This window comes from Candoia aspera, chromosome 5 (assembly GCF_035149785.1).
Source record: "Candoia aspera isolate rCanAsp1 chromosome 5, rCanAsp1.hap2, whole genome shotgun sequence".
Lineage (NCBI taxonomy): Eukaryota > Metazoa > Chordata > Lepidosauria > Squamata > Boidae > Candoia > Candoia aspera.
Window position 1 is genome coordinate 54,611,360 of NC_086157.1, and position 27,283 is coordinate 54,638,642.

Here is a 27,283-nt window from a genome sequence, read left to right on the forward strand (position 1 = left end):
ACGAGCTTGCAGTACCCCCTAGTTTGGAGGAAGTTAGTAAAGCCACTAATCAAATGAAAAATAGCAAAGCTATTGGGCCTGATGGGATTCCTGCTGAGGTTTTTAAAGAAGGTGGGCTTGAACTTACACAACAACTTCACAAGCTCATCGATAAAATCTGGATGAGGGAGGAGATTCCAGCAGATTTTAGGGATGCCATAATTATCACCCTTTTTAAAAAGGGTGATAGGACAGACTGTGGAAACTATCGTGGCATTTCCCTTCTAGCTATGGCAGGTAAAATCCTCACAAGGATTCTTGCAAATCGCCTCTTATCTATTTATCAGAAAACATCCTCCCTGAAACTCAAAATGGCTTCCGCCCTTCCAGGGGGACAGTAGATATGATTTTCACTGCACAACAGCTCCAAGAAAAGTGCAAGGAGCAAAACTGCCCTCTGTACATGGTGTTTATTGATCTAAGGGTTTTGATACTATATATCATACTGCTCTTTGGATCATCCTTCTGAAAATCAGATGTCCTGATAAATTTGTGAAATTCTTACGGCTACTCCATGACGATATGATGGCAACAATCCTGAATAATGATGGCTCTCAAAGCAATCCATTTAAAGTGGGATCTGGCATTAAACAGGGATGTGTTATTGCTCCAACCTTATTCGCTCTCTTCATTGCTATGATTCTACACCTTGAAGGGAAACTTCCTACCGGTGTAGAAATTATATATCGAACAGATGGAAAGCTTTTTAATCTTAGTAGGCTGAAGGCAAAAAATAAGGTAACTACAACCTCTGTTATAGAACTCCAATATGCTGATGATAACGTAGTCTGCATGCACTCAGAGGAAGATCTTCAAACTATTCTAAACATCTTTGCAGAAGCATATGATAAGCTCAGCCTCTCACTTAACATTAAAAAAACCAAGAGTTCTTTACCAGCAAGTTTGAACTAATCCCTCTGCAGCGCCATCAATTCAGCTTGAAGGTGTGTCACTGGAAAATGTCGACCACTTTCCTTACCTTGGCAGCCATCTATCTATTAAAGCCGATATCGATGCTGAAATTTAGCATCCTCTGAGCTCTGCGAGTGTAGCTTTCTCCCGAATGAAGCTTAGTGTGTTTGAGGATCGGGACATTCGCAGGGAGACTAAAGTGTTTGTTTACAAAGCCACTGTACTACCGACCCTATTGTATGCCTGTGAAACATGGACTTTCTACAAACGCCACCTCCGACTTCTTGAATTCCATCAACGCTGCCTCTGAAAAATTCTACAAATTACTTGGGAAGATAGGTGGACTAATGTTAGCGTATTGGAAGAAGTGAAGACCACCTGTGTTGAAACAATGATCATCCAACATCGACTTCGCTGGACTGGACATGTTGTTCGAATGCTTGATCATCGTCTTCCAAAGCAGCTACTTCACCCCCAACTTAAGAATGGAAAATGGAATATTGGTGGACAGCAAAAGAGATTCAAAGATGTTCTCAAAGCTAATTTTAAAAAGTTTAATATCAGAACTGAGAACTGGGAAGTCCTAATTCATGAGCATTTAAATTGAAGGTCAGCCCTTATTAAAGGTGCTATGGACTTTGAAGAAGCACGAGTACAGGGTGAAAGGGAGAAGCGAGCTAAGGGTAAGGCACATCAAGCAAATCCTCATTCTGACCGTCTTCTACCTGGAAACTTATGCCCTCACTGTGGGAGGTTGTGCGGATCCAGAATTGGCCTTTATAGCCACTTATGGATCCACTGTTAAGATTTTAATCCTGGAAGACAATCTTACTTGGCTACGAGGGATCACCAATAATGCATTAACAGTGTTCTTAAACTAAAAATAAAGAATGAAACTTACCTCTTTAATGTGAAATTGCCCAAATTTGAAATATTTTTTTTAATAAATTGTGATCCCCTAGGGAACCCTTGGTGACCTCTCATGGAACCGTAGGGTTCCACAGAACCCTGGTGGTGAAACCGTGGTTTAGATAGTCCTTTGCCTCCCACCTCTCATCATTTTACCTTAAAACGTCAACATATAATAAAAACATTAACAGGCCTTTTAAGAAGTGGAAGCTGCCATCTTTTTCACCAGGGACAGACAGACTTTCTGTCAAGTATTTCTGGACTGCAATCATACACAAAGCCTAGGAAAATAAGGCAAACAAGAATCTACCTTAAATCCAAGCCAAAGTGCAATGAGATATTGAGCAGACCAGAGGCTCTGAGCACAAACAGCAATGAAGAAAGTTCTTAAGGCAAAAAACTTTTTTTAAAACACTTAGTCCTGGTTCAAAATGCCTTTTTTCTTTTTTCTCTCACAAATCTTTAGAGACAAGGGCTTCCATGTCAGAGGATGGCTTCTAGCATATTTGGAGCAAATAAACTCTTAATTTAGAACATGAAACACTGTAATCTTGTGCTTATGTTTAAGGCTAGCTGAACTATGTTTAATTTGGTTAACCCACTTGGGGACACCTGCATGAATACTGAGCCATAACCAAATGAGATGGATGCCTGTAACATGCTAGGCTAAAATATGTTTGCCTTGTTTGTGGCTAAGAGTGATGCCCAAATGCAACTTATATGTTCTACAACTCTAGGAAACCTCTACCAGAGACTTTTTAAAGAAACAGATGGTACTTTTATTTGACAACCACAATCAGCCTTGTGACACTTATTATTACTAATCCATAAGAAATAGAAGGGTTAGCACAAAGATCCAAAAATAAATGGTGCTCTTCAACTAGTCTGCCACACTACCATATTCTTTTATACAAAGTACTTTTTCCTCTGATCCTGCTGAATTATACAATTGATGAAAAAAGCTATTATCAATACTCAAATATAAATTAGACCTTCATCCAATAAGATGCTTGTTTGGAAAGTTAGAAAGGAAAAAGAACTATACCAAGCAGAAATTCTCCACAAATATCTCCCTATAAAAGAAAATTGTCCCTTTGGATCCAGACAAAAGTTATATTAAAAATTCAAAGAGCTTTTTGTTCCCCAGAAAACCTTCATTTCTGAATTACAGATGAGCTAATGTAAATGTCCTATCTGAAATTATGATTTAGCCTTTTTACACACAGCCAAACAAGAGATTAGACTCCAATTTTAATTTTGATTTACATTTGTACTAGATCACAGTGGCACCAAGGCCTGAAATCATTAATTGATTTAGATAGTGAATAAATAATTCATTAACCACAGATCAATAATGTTAATTCCATCCAGGTTTCAAGATAAAGTATGCAATTTTTAACTGAGATGCTACCTGAAATACTATTGAAGTCAACTGAACTAGTCTGAAGCAATTTTAGGATCTCATAGCTTTTACTGTGTCTATCATATATTAAACTGTGCTGCTTAAAATGCATAATCTTCATGATGCCATGGTATTTTGCACCAGCCATGGTGGCAGCCTCCTATCCTCTCATTAGTGGAGCATGTTTTTCCTGTGCCACATTGAATTGCTTTTATTACCTGAAGTGGGAAATACATTATGCCTGTCTTGTTTCACACATTCTTTTCTTTCACCACCTAAGTAGCTGCATCACTCCACAAATGGGAGAAGTGACCAGTTTTAGGTCAGGAAGTTCAGGCAGGCTTGAATCCTCTATTTTTATTTAGGAAGTAAACCACCAGCCTGTGAATAAGATGTGATGGTTTTACCTCACACGGAAAAGGCCCTACTCATACAACCTCAGCTTGTAAGAAAACAGACAGACAAAGCTGAGCTCTGGCCAGAAGACAGCTGTTCTCCTTGCCTTCCAACTGTTGCAAGGACCCCTTTGAAAGTGGAAGCCTGTGAGAGGCGGCTGGAGATGGAGGTGGTGGCTTGTCCATCTTTTTCAAGTGCCTTTTCCTTCCAGGTCCACACGCCCATCATGGCTGCGCGCGAATAGCCCCCCCGCGCAACCCTTTCACGGACACTCAAGAGCACACCCGGCTCCCTTTTCAGCAGGGGCCTGGAGATAAGCAGTCCCCGCGCCTTTCTCGCCAATGCGCTGTACATCAGTTCCCCCCACCCCCAGCCGCGTCACTGTTTTAACATCCCCCCGTGGGAGATGTCCTCCTTCTTGCTGCGCCACGACGGTGGACCTGCCATTCACATAGCCGCCCTTTCCATTCTCCCGCGTATTCCTTTGCCTCCCGCCTCAGCACCTTTCCCGTAACTAGGGGCTGGGCAGCAGGGACTCTTGTTTTCTTCTCCCCGGTCCTGGCCCTGCCTTGCAGGTAGCGGGGCGAGAGGGCTGGGGAAGATGGAATAGCTCCTGCCGCTCTCTCTGCCAGTGTGAGCGCACAATGGTGCCGTGACCGTGGTGTGCGGTGGCTGCGGGGCGGCAGGAGGCGGGGCGGGCTGTGGCGGCGGCCCAGTAGCTGTGCACGAGCACTCTGGAGCAGCCGCTACCAAGCTTTCGCCTTGGCCGCAATAATACTGTGTTGGTAGCGGAGGGGCAGGCGGTGCGGATCCGCCGCTCCGTGGAGGCGCGAACGGAGCTCGCAGCCCCCTCCTTCCCTCCTCCCCCTCCCCTTCTCGCGCGCACTCCCTCCCCTGCCCTGAGCCAGCTGCCGGGATTTCAGTATTATGGCATCGAGGAGAATGGAGACCAAACCCGTGATAACGTGTCTGAAAACCTTACTCATCATCTATTCCTTCGTTTTCTGGGTGAGTGCCCCCAAACCCCGCGCTGGAAGCAGCCGGCGAGGGTGAGCAAGGGTGGGGATATCGGGGGCGGCAATTAACCCCCCGGGCCGCCCCGGGCGGCTTTATGTGCACTCTGCGTTGGCACCGCCGGAGATAACGGAGCGTTGCATTGGGAACCGCAGCGGCGGCTGTTTGCTGCGCAAACGCCGGTTTGCTTGTCTGAGCATATCACTCTCCTCCATGCTTGGCGTCTGTTCGCGGTTTATCCTCGTCTATTTAATTAACGGGGGAGGGGATAGGAAGTTTGTGCCTGATTTCCCCCCACCCCGTCGCCCTCCTTTTAAAAAATAGCCTTTCATGAAAGCGGCCCCGGTAAGAAGAAAGTTGAAGGCTTGCTGTATTTTTCTTCTTCGGTGATAGGAGATTTGAAGAATTGTAGTAGATATTTTTAATTAATTTGATTAATTATCATAGGGCTGGTTGGCATTGCCACATTTTTGGAGTGTGAATGTACCTCGGTGTGGATTTTTTAAAAAAGACATTACGTTTCACAGTGCTCTCTTTTTATATTTGCAAGACCTGTGTACTTAAATTTAAGAAAGCTGGGTACCTTTTGGGATATTTGGACCACCTAAAATGACTTTTGGATTTGCAATCCAGTGGATGGAGCTGGCCATCAGGGCTTGCCCAATGAAGAGATCTATGGTGTTTATGAATGAGGCAATTGGTGCATCATGCATGAACACCCAGATTCTTCAGGAGCTTAAACTACAGCTCTTCTTCATATGATCTCTGTGTTCTCTGCCAGTACCTCTGGGAAGTGTGGAGGACAGCTCGGGGGAAAGGGTACGGTACTGCAAGAATAAAAACCCATATGAACTTAAATATTTATTGGAAAGAGTAAAAATAACCACATACAAAGCCAATAATTAAACAGCAAGGTATAGACCTTTGCAAAAAAAAAAAAACTTGCTGCTTCTATGGCTTCTGTTTGTATCCACTTAACACTACCTACTGTCATGATTATATTTTGACAAATGCCATGTGCATTTTGTCAGATCAACTTTTATTGCTGGATCTTCATACAAAAGGTGTTTCCCTATAGCTTTTGGGATAAAAAGGGCCATCAAATAGAATATTAGTATCTTCTGTATTCTGGGCTTAGTAGTGGAATATAAGAATAAGTAGTAGAATATACTTACTACTAGAATATACTAGTCTCCTGTTTTCAAATAGTGCTGTTACCCAGAGAAATAAGGAATTGAAACCCACTCCTCATTGTTCCTGAATGACAGGAATAAATTATATGCTCTGATTCACAGTACTGTTAAACTGAAATACTGCTTCATTTCCAAATAAGCGAGCCTAGAATCAACCTTATCTAAAGCAAGAGAGTTTATTTATATAATCATGAATTTAGAATCAAGATAGTAGATACATGTAACATAGAAGGCTTGCTTTGGTTTATTTTGTCTGAACATTAGGTTGAACATCTTATGTGTTAGTGACTATTCATTTCAAGAGACAGCCTTGTAGCTGATTTTCCCTTTACTATGTACAGGTGGACATATTTTGTAGGTAGATTGCCTCCTTTATTATTTTGAAGGCTAGTGATCTTGTGCTTTTTTTTTCTCTTTAGTTTATGTCAGGCTTTACTTGCAACTGCTCTAGAGGGAGAAAAAGCATCTTCTACTACTTCATTCTAGCAAAATAATATTACAATATTATTATTAAAATATTATTGTGGTCTGTAATCCAAATACATTAAAGAGCTATCGGTAATAGAGCTCTGGGTTTTTAGCTAGCCTCTGGCAACTGAAATTTTCTTAGCAAATTGGGCTGTTGTTCAGCAGACTACAAATATAGAGTCTATCCTGTCAGTGATCTGCTGATTAAGAACTCTGGTCATAGATCATGGAAGTATAATATAATGGTTCCTGCTTTGTTTATTCCAGACCTTAGTCTTTACTTACTCCAGGTGTTAACCACACAATGTGTCAAAAGAAGCTAATGGAACTATTATTTGAATAGCTTTAACATATCAGATGCAGTGAGGAAATGTTGTTTGTTTAAGCTCTGCTTAGAGCATTTTCATCGAATATAGTAGTAGCATTTATCCTGAGAGTCATCTCCTAGTCCATATCTTCCTATTCTGTTTCATCTCCAAAAGTGAACCTCCTCAACTTGACTTACAACTTAAGTCTGTTAAATAATTTACACATGTATTGTTTTAACAACTTACATTTGTTTTGATTTTTTTTAATTCTAGGATTCCTTTTTGTTTTATACGTATTTCTGCATAAGTCTTAATTTGGGACACCTGATAGTCACTCATATGATAGTGGCATGATTAATGTCCATATCAATTATTTCTACAGTTCCTTCCCTCTCCATTTCTCATTTATACTTTTAAAATCCTGTTTGGGTTATTTTCAAAAGAAAAGTCAGGCAGTTTGAAAGGGAAAGAAGACATCATTATGATACAAATATTGGACATAATTAAATAAAGACTTTTTATACCTATAGTTGAACTCCCTTGCATAAACCTGAACTGTAGATATAAGGCACCTTGCATTATTTGCCATAATTTGGAAACCAAATGTCTTCTATCATTGTTTCCTTCAATTTTATTACTAAATAACTTAGGAATATCTTTGCAACTGATGTCTTTCAGCAGGTGACTGAAAGAATCTCAGTTCCCTAAATAGAGAGTTGTACTTCAACATTTCCTCCATCACTTTTTTTATAAGCAATAATCCTAAATTTATAAAAATATGCTTCTGTTACAGAAATATACTGGATGGACATTTGAATAAAGAAGACTGCTACCTAGATGAAAATAGGTTTCTGTGTTGCATTCCTATGTTTAAGTACTTTTTTTCTTCACAGAAATATAAATTTTGTAGCAATTTTAAATCATATTAAAATACAGAGGGGCAAGGTGGATTAGAAAACTGGGCCTACATAATTCACACAAATTTGTGCTCATATCCTAGGCCAAAGATATACTACATGCCTACCACACCATTCCCTTTCAAGATAAGCAATGTTTATACAAAGTAAAGAAAAAGAGTAAGAAAAAAATAAACAAAATAAATAAAAGAGAAAAGGAAGGATGGCTAAATCTACAATACCTTACACCAAATCTTTCATTATACCTCTCAATAACTTTTTGTTTTTGCAAACTATCCTCGCTCCTACTATAGCCAGACACTGCTTCATTCATTGCCTTTTATTCTTTAAACTTTTCTCTCTTTTTGAGGATCTCATCCATTCCATTCAGCCACAGCTTTCTCAACCTTCTACTTCCTCTTAATCCATGTACTTTTATTTTCATGTTATTGTTTTGCGCTTTGATCCTCATTTGTTCTTGCTATATGATCAAGCCACCTTAAGGACTTCTTTTATAGTGGTTATTCACTTTTGTAGTCAGTCCACATTCATTTTATTTATTTGTTTGTTTGTTTATTTTCTATCCTGCCTTTATTATTTTTTATAAATAACTCAAGGCAGTGAACATACCTAATACTCCTTCCTCCTCCTCTTTTCCTCACAACAACCAGCCTGTGAGGTGAGTTGGGCTGAAAGAGAGTGACTGGCCCAAGGTCACTCTTTACCCTTTTTCATTCTTTACCCATTCATTTTTGACCCTAACTCTTCTTGTTTCATTACAGACAGTATCTCATTCCCACTGCATTCAACTTACTTTAATGTCTTGGAATGTCTAATTCTTATTTAATGTCTAAATTTTAATTTATTTCCATATAGTAGTGGGCAGGAGCACACTCTTATATATAGCCATTTTCATTTATTTCAACAAACATTCATTCTTTGTAACAGATCACATACCACCTATTACTTTTCTACCTGCATTTCTTCATGTCAAAAGTTCTGCATCCACTTCCTCATCATTAATAAATATGCCAAAGTACACAAGTATTTTGGTCTTTGATACATAGATTTTCAGATCCATACTCTTTATTGCATCATGCAATCTATCTTAACATTCACTGCATGTTATTTGGGTTCTCAGCCAATAACATGACATTATCTGCATCTAAAAGTATACATATACTGATGTCTTCAACTAACATCTCTAATATCACACAAGCATTTTCATATACTGTATAATTATCTACAAATATATTAAACAACCAATGAAACATCACATGTTTATCTTACTCCTTACCATTAACTATATGAATATTTTATTCTCATACATGCTTTACGTGAATTATATACAGACTCTTTCATATTTGGCAACTGAGCTTCAAGTCCACCGTTGAGCAAAATATTCCATAATTCAAGCCTATTCATTTTATTATGCATTTTGTCTATATCAATAAATAACAATACAAGTTATTTTTTAAATTCATATATTTCTCTATCACTTGCCAAAGAACAAAAATCTGGTCTGCACTCACCCTGCTCTGCATAAAGCCAATCTACATCTCAAATGTTCCTCATTGTTACCTTTTGTGGTCTTTCAATCAGAATTATGCCAAACACCTTCCCAGGCCCATAGACTGATTGTACTGTTACTTTTACAGTCCGTTCTTGTTACTGTTCATCAGGTGCAGACACAGTCTTCATATACATGCTAAACAAAATCTACATCCACTCCATAACCAAATTCATGCATAGTTTAACATTGTTCCATTTGTAGCATTTACACCTGTAACCTTACCATTTTCCAATACTGTCAGAGCATTTTTTGTATCAATTTTCATCATGTTTCCTTTTATAGCATTCATTTCAATTCCACTCTTCAACATACCATTATCATTCCCATGAAAAATCTCTAAAATATACCTTCTAGCATTCCCTCACTTCATTCTCCCAAATAATTTCATCATATTTATTGTTAATAAATAATAACAATAGGCTTCTTATATAACTTTCGTCACCTACTTCCCAAACAATATTTCTTTTCATCAAAATGGTTGTGCATTTTCTCTGCCATTTTTAATTTTGTTCTTGCTTTCTTTGATTGCAATCATTCTTTGAACTATATTTTTCTCTCTGTGCACACCAGATAATGCCTTTCTTTCATTTAAATTTTTTACAGCACTCATTATATGCATTTTTTTTCATCCATGGCCTCTTCCATTTCATTATTTCACCATCAATTAAACATCCTTTTTCATACTTCACATTACATATTTTCACTCACTTCTGTGGTACTCTGTAATATAATTATTTTCACTCTGTTCCAAGTAGCTTCTACATTATCTTTCTTTAAGGCCAGTTTCCATTCATTCTGTTGAGATGTTTGTATATCTTTTCATATGTTTTTCATTCAGAATTTCTGATTTCTCTTTCTGCAGTTATTCTATTTTCACTCTTGTTTCTTTCATTTCATTTCATTTTCTTCCATTTCCATTTCTTTCTCAAAACCCAGTTTTGACACTACCAAAAGATAGTATGTCTCAAATTCAGAACTTTTCATTGCCCTTGTATTTTTCACTAATACTCTCAGCCTTTCATAATAAACAATCAAATCAATCCAGTCATGCTTTTAGATTTATATTCATTTCTTTACCACTAGAATGTATGAATAAATTATCCTTAAACGATATATTCAAAACAAACATATCTTTTTCTAAGCAGATAACCACGAATCATTCTCATTCATTCTTTGGTCTCCAGATGGCCTACTTTTTCTGTGCTCTCATCCTATTCCCACCTATTCATTCATGTTACCTTACAGAACATTTTCCTAGATTGCATTTATTTAGAAAGTTATACTGTATCTTTATTCACAGGAGAAGAACATCAACCTGTAATCAACCTGTGGATTTCTACTTTCATATGTAAATATAATCTGTATAACAGGATTATATATAAAAGGCAGGATGATGATGATGATGATGATAATAAATACATATATTTTAGTCCTTTCATTCATAATTAAGCCTATATCTTCCATAAATTTATTAAACAATTCTATTTCACAATGTCAGACTTCCTTTATTCAGATCTGTTAACATCCTTCCTCTTTCAGTTTCACAGATGCACAACATACCTATGTTTCTTTCCTTAATTTTATTTGTTAATTCATATATTTCTCCATTTATTTTTCTTATATTCCAAGCTGAATTCTTCTGTAAGCCATCATCATTACCAGATGGGCCCATAGATGTTGGTCTCCACCACCATCCGTGGCTTTGACCAGCTGATGCTTTTGAGTAATGCTTTTTAGTAAGATGGAGAAGGTGTAGACTTGGTTACCTGCCTTGCTTGTATCCATGCCAGCTGTAGCATTCTCTGCCAACTTTAAGGACAGTACTGATCAGTTTTGGCATATTTTGGATAGAATACCAGGAGCACAAGGAAAGTCCAGTTTTACCCTAAACATGCAAACACTGTTCCATGTAAACTAGATTTTACTCTGCAAACTAACAGACTATTCTTTGCATCTCACCAACTAGAAAGTATATGTAGTGTATTAATAAACTAAGGGATACACCAATGATACACTTACCATAACTGCTTTTTAGTGGTTTTATAATAGAATAGATGTGGTACACTAGTAATTTCTTCACGGCTGGATCCATCATTACGTCCATAACATTCAATTCATACAAATTTATAGCTGTTCCAAATATATAGGATAAACTTCAGTGACTTGTAGGATCCTATAAATTAAACATTGCTAGTATGATATAAGATTTTTAGGAAAAGCAACATTCAATAAATAAAATGATTTTTGAAAAGTTGTTTTAAGTTGTTTTAAGCTGTCTCACTGAAATAAATCAATAAATTGTTATAATTATTCATTGGGAGGCAGTTAATTTACAGTAAGAAAGAAAACATCTACATTCCATGTGACATTGATCTGCCTATGAGCTGTGAAGATAATTTTTGCAATTAAGAAATACAGGTTTAGGGTAATGAATAGTAAGGGAATGTGAAAGGCATTTTTAAAAGGTTGAGGGAATTGGGATCAAAAGGTTTAATTCAATGCTGACCAAATTCCATAAGATGACATTTAGATAATATAATCCTCCTAATTGCTCCCTCTCTCCCTGTGCCTATCCACAGAATTTAACTGGAAATTTGGATGATACTGTGGGAATGCAGAGAAGAAGAAACCATAGGTAGAAATGTAGCTTTTCTGGAAATTTTGAAAGCAAATTTGAAATTTGCAATTTTGAAAGCAAAAGAAAAAAAAACTCCAACCAATTAAACCCAATTAAACTATTCTAAAGTCAGTTTGATATTTGAAGAATATATTGTGTTACTTGGTTTGCTATAAAACTACAGTGTTTTGCATATCAGCAGTTAATAGTGTGCCTGATTCATAAATTTAGAAAGTGTGGTTGGATCAATGATTTTACCACAGAACACTACATTTATAAGAATTCAATTGTAATTTACATAGGGTATGGAAATATACCAATGTAGATAAATCATAGTATGATATACTGAATTAAGAATGCTAGTATTTCAAATACCAAACATTCAATTCCTTTGAGCTGCTTTTTTGGTTCTCAAGGGCACTTTCACAGGTGAAGATGGAAGAATTTCTTCCCATTTGCTCTGTCTTGAGTAATGATTGCTTTGTCTCTAATCTGCTGTTTCCTCATTTGCACTCCTAATCTGTTGAGGTGAAGTCAGGCTGGCAATAAGACAAGCAAAGATCCCCTAACCTTTACTAAACTGAATGAGAGAACCCACAAGCATCTTTTTTTTGTGAATATGGCAATTTTCCTGGGAGGAAGAAGTGAATCTTACAAATGCTGCTTGTTCTCACCATAGGACTTTTAATGAACCTACATAGAAATGTACTCTTGTTGCATAGTTTTAAGGGTTTCAGTATATAAATGCCTTGTCTTAAACATTTAGATCATCATCATCATCAAAAATACTTTGTAATCTATTTTATGCTTGTGACTTACTTGGATTGAATCCAAACTCAGTTGGCTGCAGTGTTCCATTAAAATTAATATGACATTTCAATCAGCATTTAAGTTCTATCAATTTAAATAAGAACAAATGTTAATAAACACTGGATCCCAAACTTGGAAGCTTCATCTTAATTGTCAGAAAATGGATGACTGAAAATAAACAGAAGACAAAGGACTTACCACCTATACACGTCGCTTAGAACCTGGGGCAGTCATGCACACCACTGAATTTGGAATTGTTCACACCATATTCCACCCCACCCCTGGTGATTGCTTATTTATTTTCCCTGAAGCTTGTTTGTTGTGATTTTCCTTTTGCAAACAAGATCATACTGCAAATATTTCCCTGTGCAGGTGAAGGAAATCCAATTTTCTTGCCATTTGTTAAGGACTATTCAGTGAGAAAAGTTGCAGAGTATAAGTCCAAACCAAATAATTAAATAGATTATCACATTGATATAAAATCTTTTTATGAAGAAATGGTTCCACTCACTAATAACGAGCTCATAGAACTCATTACTTGTGGTATGGTATAGCTAAACTACATATTAGTCCAGCAAAATTTTTCTTATAATTGAAGTATCAGTCACAGATACTATGATATAATGTATAAAAAAATTGTAGGACTCCCTCAGGTGGAGCTTGAATTGACATGACTATATGAATACATCTGAACATATTGATGCAGCTTTCTTGATAACAGCATGTGAGTGGTTTGTCATTGTCTTCTGTGATCTTTTTTTTTCCAACTTCCTAGTCCCATCTCCAACCCTGCTTAGATTTTTCTAGATCAGCACCTAGCTACATGCTGCCACTTCCTGTGGCAGATAATGTAAAGTACATATTCACAAACATTTCTTTGTGATGGCTTCATTGACACAGTTATGTTCCTGAATTAATCCACAACATGGAAATTGGAGGGGGCTGAAATTTCAGTTTTATTAATCCAGTGCCATTTCGTCCAGAATAGCAGAAAACATGGCATATTTTCAATCTGCCCGTTTACTCAAATGCTTGATATTATTTTTCAGGGGTCAGTTATATGACTAAGAAGAGGTGAAACAGTTTGCTTCAGCTCTGATTTCTGAGTTGGGCATGTATGGCTTCTTCACTTTGTCTCTCTCTCTCACTCTTACATATATTCATGTTGCCCTTGGTTAAAAGCCTTTTAGAGTAAGCAATATTGGCAAACAGTTTTGTGTAAACATGAAATATAAAATGTCCTGCAAAGTAACAGACAAAAAACAAACTTTGATGATCATTTGTGTCCACTACTTGCTATGAAATTGCTGAGTCAGTCTCATTTACAGAGGAACAGTTGTACATTAGTACCGCAGATTTTCCCTGTTCTTACAATACTGCATGTCTTTGAAATATTGGTAACATTAATCATTCCAGTATTGAATGTCTAATTGGGTTATTGGAGTGAACACTTTGTCTACAGACATTTCTCTCTGTACTGCTCACCAGCTCAGCTTTGCTTTTACACCTGTCAGCAAATTCTTTTGAGAGGATCAGCTAACAGTACTACTCTGCTTTCCTTCTTAATTTAGGACCCTCTAAAACCTTTTGATCCTGCAGTCTGAGTGAGTTGAACAAATGTTTGCCAATGAGAAGCCATAATACAGCTTCAGTTGCTTTTCTGGATCATACGTACATCATTAAGTTTAAATTCGTCAAGTATTACTTTTCACCCTTTTTCTATTTTAAGTATACATGATGGTTAATTTTTACATGATACAAATAATGTAGCATTATAGAACATTTAAAACAATATTTTGTTGGGAAATATTAAATAGTAGAGTATATGCAGGCACATTGAGAAATTTAAAATATGAGGTTAAACACTAATCTTCAATCCATATAAATATGAATGATTTTATAGAAATTGTGGATGTGTGTGTGTGTGTGTGTGAGAGAGAGAGAGAGAGAGAGAGAGAAAGAGAGAAGGTTGGGTGGGATTTCTGATCTGTCTATAAAACTATGTTTAAACAGAAGAAGATGTAGCAGCTGCAGAAATACAATCTATGAGACTTCACTTACCTTTTGGTGGCACGCATTTCTGCTACCACCTGTATTAACTAGATGGGCCGAACTCATGGCTGTTGTGATAGGAGTTTTAATACACCATTTCTAAAAGTCTTACAGTAATCATATTACACTGATTATTTTAGCAAAGGCCAAGTGGAAAGACAAAAATATAAATCTATAGTCATATTTTTAGTCCTGAAAACAGGAACTTTCCTGAAAATGTGCAAAGCTTGCTAAAATTATGGAAGCAAGGCAGTCTTAAAATTTTGCTGTACTGAATGTTTTTGATATTTGATTTCTGATTCAAGAACTGTTTTCATGGGTGTGAAACTGTGTGCACAATTCTACTTTCATTGTAAATTTTATCTTCTCATGCCTGCTTGCAGTTATTGTCCTCTGCAACCCCCCCCCCCCGTCTTATTGGCATTTTTTTGTTTAATTTGAAATAACATTGTCTATGTTTTAAACCTGTTTTATTTATGCGAAAACATAAACCTTTATGTTTCAAACCTGTTTCAGTGGGTTAATTCATATTTTAAGGTATGATAACACTCTTTCTATAAAATCATTTTGTTACATAACAATGCTTTATACATTTTTGGTGTTCAGAACAATTGCACTTTAAAGTCTTTAAGACTTTAAAGACTTTAAAGTCTTTGTGCCTTGCTTTTTGCAGCTGGTCATTAAATGATTTTTAAAGCTCTAATACACTATAAATCCTGCTCACAAATATTTTCATACCTACTGAATGTCTCTTCGTCTCTGAAGAAGAAAAAGCAACAACCCAAATGGTGAATCTTTACAAGGAACATCAAAATGTTCATGAAATTCACCACCACCTCCCTGACACAGCTTAACATAGTTTCTCTTTTATGAGGAATGTCCCTTCCAGGTTAAGAATTTTTCTGGAATGCACATGTATCCATTGTAGGTCATAATTTATTTAATCTGATTGGAAGTCAGTTCACTAATGAAATACGGTTGGGAGTCAATTCTCATGTCTATCTATGAAATAAAATTGCTTAGCTTCTGCAAATCTGTACTGTAGTTGTAAACAGGAGATACTGTATAAACTGGAAGCACAAACATAATCTAAGACATAAAATTATGCTAACATCTGTTATCACAGCAGTCCACTTTACTTGCTGGTATCACTGGAACTCCATAAGAATTTATATATTTATTTTTCTGGGATACTTTTTGTTCAGTAAATAAAATGTTTATTTGCATTATAGAAGATATGGAAAAGAGTTTTTAAACACATTAACCTTGAGAAGACAGAGCAGTATTGATCAATCCTTGAATTACATCAGTAGAGAGCCAATTCATAAGCAAAGGTGAACATATATCATCAATCCAAGACTGTAACTTTGGAGTGGTACTGTTTTTCCAACGTATCAAAGCAATCTTTTTGCTACATCTTATGCTTGATTAATCCAACATTCTTCATACATTGCTTGGGATTTAATATGACATAGATATTGTCAAACTTAATCATCTTCTAAAACCTTGTTAACAAACACATGGATATTAAACTAAAATGTGACAACAGTGGGATTGGCCCATATCATACGTGTAACACTTCCACACTTCCAGCACAATGAAACCCTTTCTATATGTTATTTGAGGTATACAATAAACACAAAAAAAGCATTTTATTGAATTAATCTGTTTTCAGATTAATTTAAGAAACTCTGGAATATTCCAGAGTTCATGAAACTTTAGTAATATTCTTTAAATTTTCTGTAAAAGTACTGCAAATAGGGAACCATCCAGAAAACTGTTCAGGAGTTTTAGTTACTGTTAATATATCTGGATCAAATTGTGAATCAAACAATGTTTTTTTAATTAAAATATTGCACAATTTAGATTCCTCTTGCACTGTCTTGAATGGCTTGATAACTAATTGGATTAAGCTGATCTTGAGTATGAATACCCTTCTTAGCCATTACATCCTCCCAAAATATGTATTTGCAATTTTCAAACTGGAGTTTTTAGAGCATATGTTTATAATAAGAATAAGGATCAAAACTACACTTTCATTTAAACATCTTCCAAATATGGCTTGCAGCCTTGAATTCTGGTAATACAACTGAATTTCCAGTGAAAAAAGGAATCAAACCACTTCCAAGATGTCAGAGGTGTCATGTAACTTTCTAATTGTGCCCATAATAATTTTTTATTTGGTCATTTGAATTCCATAGAGAAATAGAAGTCAAAATATCAGCCCAGTCATAAAGCTAAATATCAGGAAAATTAAAACCCATAATCACATGAAAGGTGCAGTTTAGATAAAGAAAATCTGTGTGTTCTTCCCATAACAACTTTATTAATAATTTAGCAATCTGCTTATAAGCAGATAGGGTGTGTCTGTATCTGAAATTTTTGTGTCTGATTTTCATCAACCATAACTTCAAACCCAGGAGGTCATGGTAATGTTCCTGCAGGAAACATTTGCTGTGACTGGATGCCCTGCTCCACAGATGACTGGAATTGAGTGTGCCTGAAATTGGGTTTAATAGTATAATACCTCACCTGAAGAGGCTTTCTCTTTATTAGCCATGTTGGATAATTCCACCCAGTCTTGAGTCTTACCTTTGTGGGTAAGAAATGACTTTTGTCAGGACGTCTGGATGAACAAATTGGATCCCTTCTTGTTTTATTTGGACTCTTAGAAGTATCTGATACTGTCAACAATTGTGTCCTTTTGGGCCACCTGTGAAGGTTAGGAAGGCACTATTTTGCAGTGCTTTTTTTTCCTACTTGAGCATGGGTTCCAGCTGGTGGTGATATAGGATGACTAATCAAGTCCTTGACCACCCCAAATCAGGCAGGAAATGGAATTGTGCTCTCCATGAATGAAATTCTAGACTCAAGGCTTCAGCAAGTGGAGGCCATAGCCAGGAAGTGTTTGCTTAGTTTTGGCCAATGAGCCAATTGCAGCTTTCTTTTGAAGCAGTCACTTAAAGCTCCCAATGCCTTGAAACTGGACTACTGCAATATTTGGGGCTGCCTTTGAAGACTGCAGTTGGTATAGAATACAATATAGCAGCACATATGCTGGTGGATAAGAGCTGTTTCAAGAGTGCTACACCTATATTGTGCGTGTTGCATTATGGAGTATGTTTCTGATTCCAATTCAAAACGCTGGTTTTGCCTTTAAAAACTGACCTGGATCCATGTCATGTCCAGGATTGTCTTCTCCAAATAGAGTCTGCTTGCTGTATGAGGTGTAAGTGTTGCTTCACTCCCTTCTAGACATCAGGGCAGCTTTCTGTGATGGCCCCATCACTTTGAAATACTCTATCCCCCAGGTCCAGTACCCCACAGAGTTCAGTCGGGCAGCAAAGATGTGGCTGTTCTGTTGGCCTTTGGGGGCTTGAGGCACCTCTAATGTGCGGCTATTTTAACTGCCTATTCTCTTTATCTGTCTCCCCTCCATTATTCTTTTCCTTTCCTATTACATGGTTTTGAGTATCTTTTAACCAATTGTGTAGAAAAAAAAGATTATGTGGGTCAGAAAAACAAATCTGTGCTGACAGGGATTAGAGGAATACAGAATTCATCCCACAGTTTACCAGAGGGCTTCATGACTCTTACAGATACATGTTTCTTGGAAGTACTGCATGTGCTATTGAAACAATAACAGTTCATAGGTAAATAGAATAATATTGGCTGGTCATGGGATACTGAATTCAGTGATACCGAAAATCAGTGCCTTCAGTAGTAAAGGATGCATTTACAGTGGAGTTCTTATAGCACAGTCCTATATATATATTTGAAAATAAGTCCCATTGAATTTAATGGAACTCACTGCCATCAAATTATGTGTTGGATTACAGCTTAAGCCAAACTTTAAAATAAAAACACATGACTGTTCTATTAGTTTTACTGAAGCTAATATATATGGTGACAGCCAGTTTGGTGTAGTGATTAAGGCCTCAGCTAGAAACTGGGAGACTGAGTTCTAGTCCCACCTTAGGCACAAAGCCAGCTGGGTGACTTTGGGCCAGTCACCTTCTCTGAGCCCTAGGAAGGAGGCAATGGCAAACCATTTCTGAAAAATCTTGCCAAGAAAACGGCAGGGACTTGCCCAGGCATTCTCCGAGAATCAGACATGATTGAATGGAGATAGACAGATAGATAGGGCACTAACTGCACAGTTGAATTAAAGGAGCTTGGTTCAGAGTTATTCTTGAGACTTGTGGGGATTTATATCACTGACAAAGAGTATTCATTGTAGAGGCAAAATGTAGTTTTCAGGTAGAGGGGCAACTTTTTGATGGCCAGGGCCATGCTCAACAAATAGAAACATTAAAGGTCATCGTGAACACAGCTATGGCATATGTATTGGACAAGACTGAATGTTTGTTAGTTTCCTGAATTTTTGAATGAAGTTCTTTTTTGGTGGTGGTGGGGAATTCTTTGGATTTTTTAAAATTAAATTTAGCTCATTTGGGGGTATACTACTTTTTTTTTGGTGTGCTTTCTGCCTCAAAATAGTGAAAACGGCTACTGATTTGAGAAATGGCTTGGGATGCACTCTTTATTTTGGCGTAAGAGTTATATGGTAGTGACAATTCATGGATCATTTATCACATAATTGGCACTACATGGAGGCAATCACAACAAGTTATGGGAGATAAAAGCTGGAATAAGTTCCAGCTGCTTCTAGTCATGAATACTCTGAAACTTTAGAAAAGGACATAAGCTTACAGAAATAGCATACAAATTGTTTCTTTCTGTTCCTCTTGTCTTGTAGATCACCTCTTTGTATACGTTGTCCTGATTTCCTTTTTGTATTGTTGTTCTGAATGTCTGTTTCTATGCTACATATAATACATTATTGTTGTTATTACCTTCTTAAGTTTCAGTCCTGAAGGTTTAGGCAGGAAGTGCCACCTGAAGACATTGGGACTTCTGAGTAAAGATATACAAGAGTGCATTGCTAGTGTTAGAAGAATCACTGCACAAACCCTCTTTGTGCCTGGGAGTAACCTCTCTACTTTGTCAGAAACAATGTATTTAGTATTTGTCTTGATCCTTCCTTCACTCCAGCTGGCTTTGTTATTTTATCAAGTAGGTGTGAAGGCAGCAGTTGAAAAACAGTTTACCAGAGGCAATGTGGACCAGAGGGTTCGATGTGGTTTGACCTAAGTATTTTGGGTTATGTGGCTAAAGATTTTTGGTATCTGTTGATAATCTCTTTATTAAAAAGAAAAGATTAATATTTATGAGATTCTGGCATGGCTAAAGTAAATCCTGGGAGTTGATAGCACTCCAAAGCACAAGTGACGATACTAAATCCTGGAAATGAAATTTTCAGACAGTTGTGTCACAGGTTTAATATTTATTTATTTATTTGTTTTATAAAGCTTTATTAATTTTTTGACATATACATAAAATACATAAAAACTAAAAAGAATGAAATAATACTACAAGAAAAAAGAAAACTAAAAAACTGCGAAAATACAGAGAAGACTATTACATAGTGGCTTCTGACTTTCTACAACAAAAATATATATAAAACTCATTATCAATCTCTTACTCTAATTTAAACTAAGATAAACATTATTTCTATAAAGCATTTCCATCTCTATATGACATTCTCCTCTAAACCAAACTCTCTCTCCCTCTTAAAAAAATAAAAAACCTTTTCTAACATAATTATTGCCTAATAAGCAAATACTCAAATATTATCCTACTTCACTAAAATTTTACTCCTCTCTGCCTACTAAAATGACAAAAGATAAATTATCTACATTTGGTTAATGTCCTTTTACCTAAAGTAAAATCATTATCATCAAAACAAAAACATCAGTCTAAACCTTAAAGAGATCATCCTGATAAACACATTTAAACAATTATCCAACTTCAAAATAGACTAAGGCATTTACATATCTCAGGACTACACACAAAGCTTTCCCCTTACAGGTCTCAAATTCAACAGCCAGCCTTGATTCTTGTTCTCGATTTTCCAGGAACACAGCCAATTGTATCTCTCTCTTAGCACCCGCAACTTTTCTTTTTTCAGAATCAAAGTTAACTCTCCACAGTCCAATTTTAATCCAATTTTAATCCCTTCACTTTTTGACTTAGAAACATTAATCCTCATTCTTTTCTTTAAAGAAGGAGCACTACCCTCAAAGTAGTTTTCACTCTTGTCTTCTTTTTCAAGTTGTTGGTAGGCTTTAGATTCCACAAGTTCTAGGAGATGATCCAGGGCTTGGGTGACGTCAAGATAGAGTTCTTCAAGATAGAGTTCGCTTTCATTTCTTCCATGTTTCTCCACAATGTGTTATCAGGAGAAAAAAGATGTTAACAAGAGCCATTCTCATAGGAAAGCGGGGCAGAAAGCTCAAAATTCAACTCTGGAGATTCAACAAAGTAGATAAATCTTTTATAATCCTGAAAACATTAAGAAAATGGCAACAAAACAGCAAAAATCTTTAAATCCCAATATTAGAATTTAAATATTAAAAAAGCCAACTTTCCAAATTAATAAATTCCAAAAATAATGAAAATCACCAAGAGCTTCACATTTCTTTGTTGCAAAAGGCCTCTCTTTGGTAACAAATAAACAACAACAACAAAACTCCCTTGGTGTTTTAGAAATGGGGTGGCAAGATTTAGTGTCCATTTTACAGCTTCGGTGCAGCCCTGAACTTGATGACATCCGCGCCTCCCAGCATTCTCAATCACGGATTGATCACAGGGACTCTGTTCTGCAACCCCCCCGCAAATGCTGTCCAGAGAACAGAAGGGATGATTTCCTGGATTCTCCTTACCTGGAGAATTCTTCAGGCTGCAGGGACCCAGCAGAAATGGTGTGCTGTCGGCGCTGCTTAAAAAAGCAGTACTGTTCAGTCTGCCGTTCCCCACAGGAAGCCACAGGTTTAATATTTAAATTAAACTAACTTGCCTAAAGTTATAGATTTCATGCTAGAATTCAATATACTTTTTGTTGTTACTGCTCCTAAGATGTTTTAAATCAAAAGATAAATGATTAAAACCTAAGAATGTGTCTAGTAATATTTGTGAGGTGCCTCTGAAATTCCAAATTATGTATGAATTTGAAATCCATTTGTCATATTAGAAGTCTAACAGAAGAGGAAATTAGACTTGGATGACATTTTAAAAAGTATTCTTAGCACAAGTTTGATACTGTCTTGCCCTTGAGCATCAGCCTTTGCGTTTTAAAAATGGAATTGTCTTGCGCTATGACATACATTTAAAAAACATAACCAGACAAATTAACTCTATGAAAGGGAGGCCTTGAAAATCTAAGTATATCCAGGACTGAGAAGTGAATTTACCTACATGGAATAAGCATTCTCTCATTGAAACAGATAAATAGGTGGTGGCCTTTTTGCTTTATATCATGGCTGGAAAAGTGTCTTTCTATTTCATAACATCATTAAGTACCATTACGGCTAAATAAATGTCTAGTAACAATAATTTTCTGTGGTCAAATTGTATACTTACTATTAAAAAAGCTGCTTCTAGCATTTAACCAACATTGATTTCCCATTGGTTCAATTCTTATCCTTTAGACTGATGATGGGGACTCTAATACTTATGGGGACTCTCAGGACCACAGTTCACAGAGTGATGATGTAGGCAGTGCCACAATATGCTCAGTGTCAAGGCTTCAAATTCCATTTTTTGCATGCATATTTTTAACTTTTTAAAAAGCACAATTGAAATGATAAGAAGGTATCCTCACATCTAGGCTTCAGCAGGGGGGAAAGAGAGCTGAGGACCCAGGAAGCAGGACAAGGCAAGAATTCTCACCAGTGGAAAATTATCCAATTCAGAGTGTGAAATAGTGCAGAATGGTGGTTGATCCCATGCTGATCCCAGATGTGGAGAGGCCCTTAGTTGGCAGTAATCATAGCTGAAATGAATGTGACTAACTTCTAAATGGGAGAGAGAGACAGAGACAGAGACAGATATGATATACACTTGTGTTGACAGCTTTCTAGTAGTTTGTGGAGAGAGTGGAAAGAAAGAAAAAAGTGGCAATTGGGCAGACTGAAAAAAAAATCCATCAAAGAAGGCATGTAAATGGGAGACAACAATTGATTTCACTCTGTGCTTCATTGACTAAGGCAGGAAAAAAAAAGAATGAAGGAGAAAAGCTCTTCAAAGAGACAGGGAAGCTGACGAGGAAGACTAATCAAGTGCTGCCTTCCACTCCCACAGCTACAGTTTAGAGACTTCTCAAGTTGATGAGCTAATATTGCTCCCACCACTCCTTCCTAAAGTTACCATAAATTAACTTTGTTTATGTTCAAATTAGTGGTTTTGTTCTTGATTTTTCATACTTGGAAGTATCTCAAGTTCAGTTAATTGACCCTGAGTTTCTTTTGAAGTGTACATAGGTTTTGTGTGCATTTTGGTAAAAATGTCTTTGCAACACATGCTGTTCTTTTCACCTAATGCATAGCTTGAGAGCCAGTTTGGTGTAGCGGTTAAGGCCTTAGCTAGGAACTGGGACACTGAGCTCTAGTCCTGTCTTAGGCATGAAGCCAGCTGGGTGACCTTGGCTTAGTCACTCTCCCTCAGCCCTAGGAAGGAGGCAATGGCAAACCACTTCTGAAATCTTGACAAGAAAACTGCAGGGTAGTTGCCCAGGCAGTCACTAGGAGTCAACAATGACTCAAGACACAAACAAAAAAAATGTGTAGTTTGAGTAAATAACGTTTACAAATGTGTTTTAATTCATACATGCACTTCTATATAGTCTGTAATATGCTGTTTTCCTTATCCATGGACTGCATTGCAATTTTCAAAGAACAGTGATTTTCTAACAGGAACTATGTTTTGGTTCATGTGTTGGATAGAAATATGCAGAAATAGGTAACTTCCAATTTAAATGAGAACTAAATGAATTTTTCCCTATCCTTATTGTCCATAGCTGTGCCTCTCCCCAAGGTCAATTTTGCACAGTTGAACAGAAAAAAACACAGCTTTAAGGTGATAAAAAAAAAACAGCAAACAGCTGCTACCCTTACCCTTACCCTTACCTTTTATGATTTGGTGCTGCCCAATTCCAAAAGACTCTTGAGTGGCCCACAGTATACTAATCAATATAAAAAAACAATATAGTAAGAAATAATAAAAAAATTCTAAACTAGAACAGAAGAAGGAAAAAGAACAAGATGGAGAACCTGGAAGACACCCCAAAACATGCCCCCAACATCCAGCAGAGGGATTCCTGCCACTTTAGCCCTAAGCCTGGGAAAACAGCCAGGTCTTTATGACCCTGTCAGATTGAATCAGCCAGGCAGACACCATGAGAGATAGGCAGTCTCTCAAATAACTGGGCTCTATGCCATATAGGACTTTTAGGCCATAACTAGCACCTTGAATCACATCTGAAAACAAACTGGCAACCAGTGCAGCTCACAGAACAGAGGTATCATGTGGGCATACTGAGGTATGTCCATAACTGCACATGCCACTGCATTCTGAACCAGTTGAAGCTTCTGAGTGGTCTTCAAGGATGGCTATATGTAGAGTGCGTTGCAGTAGTCAAGCCATGAAGTGACTAAAGCATGAATGACTGAATGTCAGTCATAGAATATAAAAGTAGAAATGGTATGTGCGTTACATATACTGTGCATGAGCCACACAGTGCAATAATGGGGTGGGGTGGGGAGTTTAGGTTTGACCAGGGTTTCTCAGCCAGGGTTCTGTGGAACCCTAGGGTTCTGTGAGAGGTCATTAGGGGTTCCCTGGCAGATAATGATTTATTTAAAAAATTACTTCAAATTTGGGCAACTTCATATTAAAGAGGTGAGTTTCATTCTTTATGTTTAGTTTAAGAACGCAGTGAATGCAGGTCAAAACATGGGTCAAAAGGTTGAGAAAGGCTGGGGTAGACTGAGATGAATATTATTATTTGGCCTAGCTACTGAATATTTCATATATACACAATCACACACACACACACAGTGTGTGTGTGTGTGTGTGTGTAGTATGTGTGTGTGTGTGAGAGAGAGAAAGAGAAGTTCTTTACACTAATAGAAATATTTCTATTTTATATATAGTTATTACTGAGAAATGTTGGATGGAGTCTTAACATTTTGGTTCTCAGTATAACATCATCTAGTACAAGTGATACTGAATATATGTGTGGTTTTCATTTGGCTGAATAATACTAACATTATATTCATTTTGGTTAAAATTGCTGAATTTGCTGCTTTTCAACTGACTGCCTTTGTCCTGTAATTGCAATAGTGTTTGTGATATTCATTTCATGGAGCATGTCTTCCAATTTTTCTTCCAATAACACAAAAGAATCTTAAGAAATTATAAGAAATGGAAGGATTAAAAAGGGGGAACATAAATCCACTATAAAATATGGATCATATTTTTCTATAGTAATAAATAATAATTAGTGACTGGCATAAATTAGATATTACAGAATGTGTATTTGTCATTAAATATTCAGTAAGCAGAATATATATATAGTGCAATATTTCTTTGCAGGGCAAATGCTAGTTTCAGAGTAGGGATTTTCTCCAAAAGCTCTACTGAGGAAAAAAAAAATATACATTCCTTTATAATTTCTGGAGAATTTCAGATATTTATGCCATGTCAACACCACAAGCTCTCATTTAATAATTGAATGGAATGGAATGGAATTGAATTGAATTGAATGGAAAGATCTTCAGTCTTAAGATGGCACACTCCTCCTATGAGACATTTTATGGGCAAATGTATTGAACAGCTAATTAAAATCCAAAGGCTGGTTCAAGTTAGATTAGGGGAAAAAAAGGTTATATGCTAGGAAAAATTTAATACCCATTGAATTTTTTAGGTAATTGTGAATTTTAACTTTTATTGAAAACAGTTATATTGTATGAAACAACCCAATATCTTAGATTACCAGATCTATGCATGCTCTACGGCAGCATTTCTTAAATTTTTCAAGACCACAGAGCTATATATACACTATATATATATATACACACATATATTATGAAAAGCACCTTTTTTAAACAATGGGAACGATAAAAGGAATATTAAAATGTGTTTGTAAAAATGTGTTTTATCTTCCTGTACATGTAATTCTTCCCCTATATAAATGAACAGTCCAAGACAGGATCATAAAAAATTAAAACAAACAAATTATGTCTGAAAATACAACATAATCTCATAGATTGGGTAAATAATCTACTTTTGGCTAGATGACCAGGCTCGCCACAATATAAACACAAACCTTTGTGTCTTCTTCGATCCTTCTCAGAGGGAGTCAGCTTAGACCTAGCTCCCCCCAATTGCATAGGCTCTTCGGTGGCAGTATGCCAAGCCGGGAGAGGACTTATTAGAAGACGCACTCCAGCACATCAAAAAGCCTTCCTCTGTTGAAGGTGTCTGTCAGTTTTCAAACATAGCTGCATGAGAGCAGGAAGTGAAGAAGGGCAATCATCGTTCATGAGTTCATGTAAAATTTCTGCTGACAGGCCTTGTTGGAATTGGTCTAGAAGTGCATCATCATTCCATGTAAGGTCCTGAGCAAGTATATGAAAATCGTTGATGTACTCCGCTACTGGGCGCCTTCCCTGCCTTAATTCACGTAGTTGTCTACTAGCGGCTTGGACCTTCACTGGGTCTTCATACATTAGTTTTAGTTGCTGGCAGAACCCATCAAAACTGTCCAGCAAAGGGCTTGGTTGAGTAAGCAAAGGACTGGCCCATTTGGCCGCAGATCCTGACAAGTGACTAATAATAAACCCAACCTTGTGACGATCTGTTGGGAAATCTTCTGCTCTAAGACTTTAATATAGCTGGGCTTGGGCCATGAATGCTGGAAAGTCTTTCAATGTTCTATCAAATTTCTCGGGTGCAGCAACAGGGCATCTACGACAAGGGACCGTGACTGTGGTGGCAGAAGGTTGCTGATTCTGTATCTGATTTATTTGGGCGGTAGCAGGGCAGCTTGCTGTACTAGTTGTGCATGGTCCATGCCGGCTGCTCCAATGGGCCAGAGACAATCTGTCCTGTTCAAAGAATGTTCTTTATTAATAACTATTTACAATAATTAAGTCCTTGATATGCGAGACTTGGTTAAGCAAGCCCAACTGGGCCAACTGGATCTGACTGGAACATGAAGGCTGGAGGCAACAGTTCTTGAACTGGAACAGTACTGGAATGACAGTGACACTGAATCTCTGACTCACTGGATCTGGGATCAGGACTACAAACATCAGACAGGGATGAACTGAAGACTTGGAGCAGGACTTGAACTCAGAGCAAAGACTCAGCTGGGGGTTCTAGACTAGGCTGGATACTCTGGACTGGAGACTTGGAGCGAGGCTTGGAATTTGGAACTAGGCTGGACTCGGCTGGAAGCCCTGGACTAAGCTGGCAACCAGATCCTGAACACGATAGGTATGAAATTCCTGAACGTAACAGAGCATGCGAAGCGTGGGTGTGCAGGACTGAAGGCAAATGGTGACACTGGAATGTCAAGGTTTGCCCACGCTGCTGAGATCTCAGAGTTTCACGGCTGGAAACAAGGTGAAGGCTGCTGGGCACGGCTGATGCTGATTCCTTGCTGGCAGCAGATGCAGGATTCATTTAGTCTTCAGAGTGGAGCTCAGGTGCTGATTCCTCTTCAGCCACAGACACTACTCCGACGCTGGTAAGGACTCTTTTCCCAAAGCTGCAGGCGTAGAGGATCGGT

General features: G+C 37.3%; 1 protein-coding gene across 2 annotated transcripts in view; it reads left to right on the plus strand.

The window, feature by feature from the left end:
• The first annotated feature begins 4,367 nt into the window (after window positions 1-4,367).
• The window catches only part of TSPAN7 (tetraspanin 7), a 115,164-nt gene continuing 92,248 nt past the window's right edge, over window positions 4,368-27,283 (plus strand). The window contains exon 1 of one of the 2 annotated variants that reach the window (XM_063305229.1): window positions 4,368-4,666. In XM_063305229.1, the coding sequence (XP_063161299.1) occupies window positions 4,586-4,666 (81 nt within the window). In that variant the 5' untranslated portion in view covers window positions 4,368-4,585. The remainder of the gene's footprint in view (window positions 4,667-27,283) is intronic. The other variant, XM_063305228.1, reaches the window with a different exon arrangement.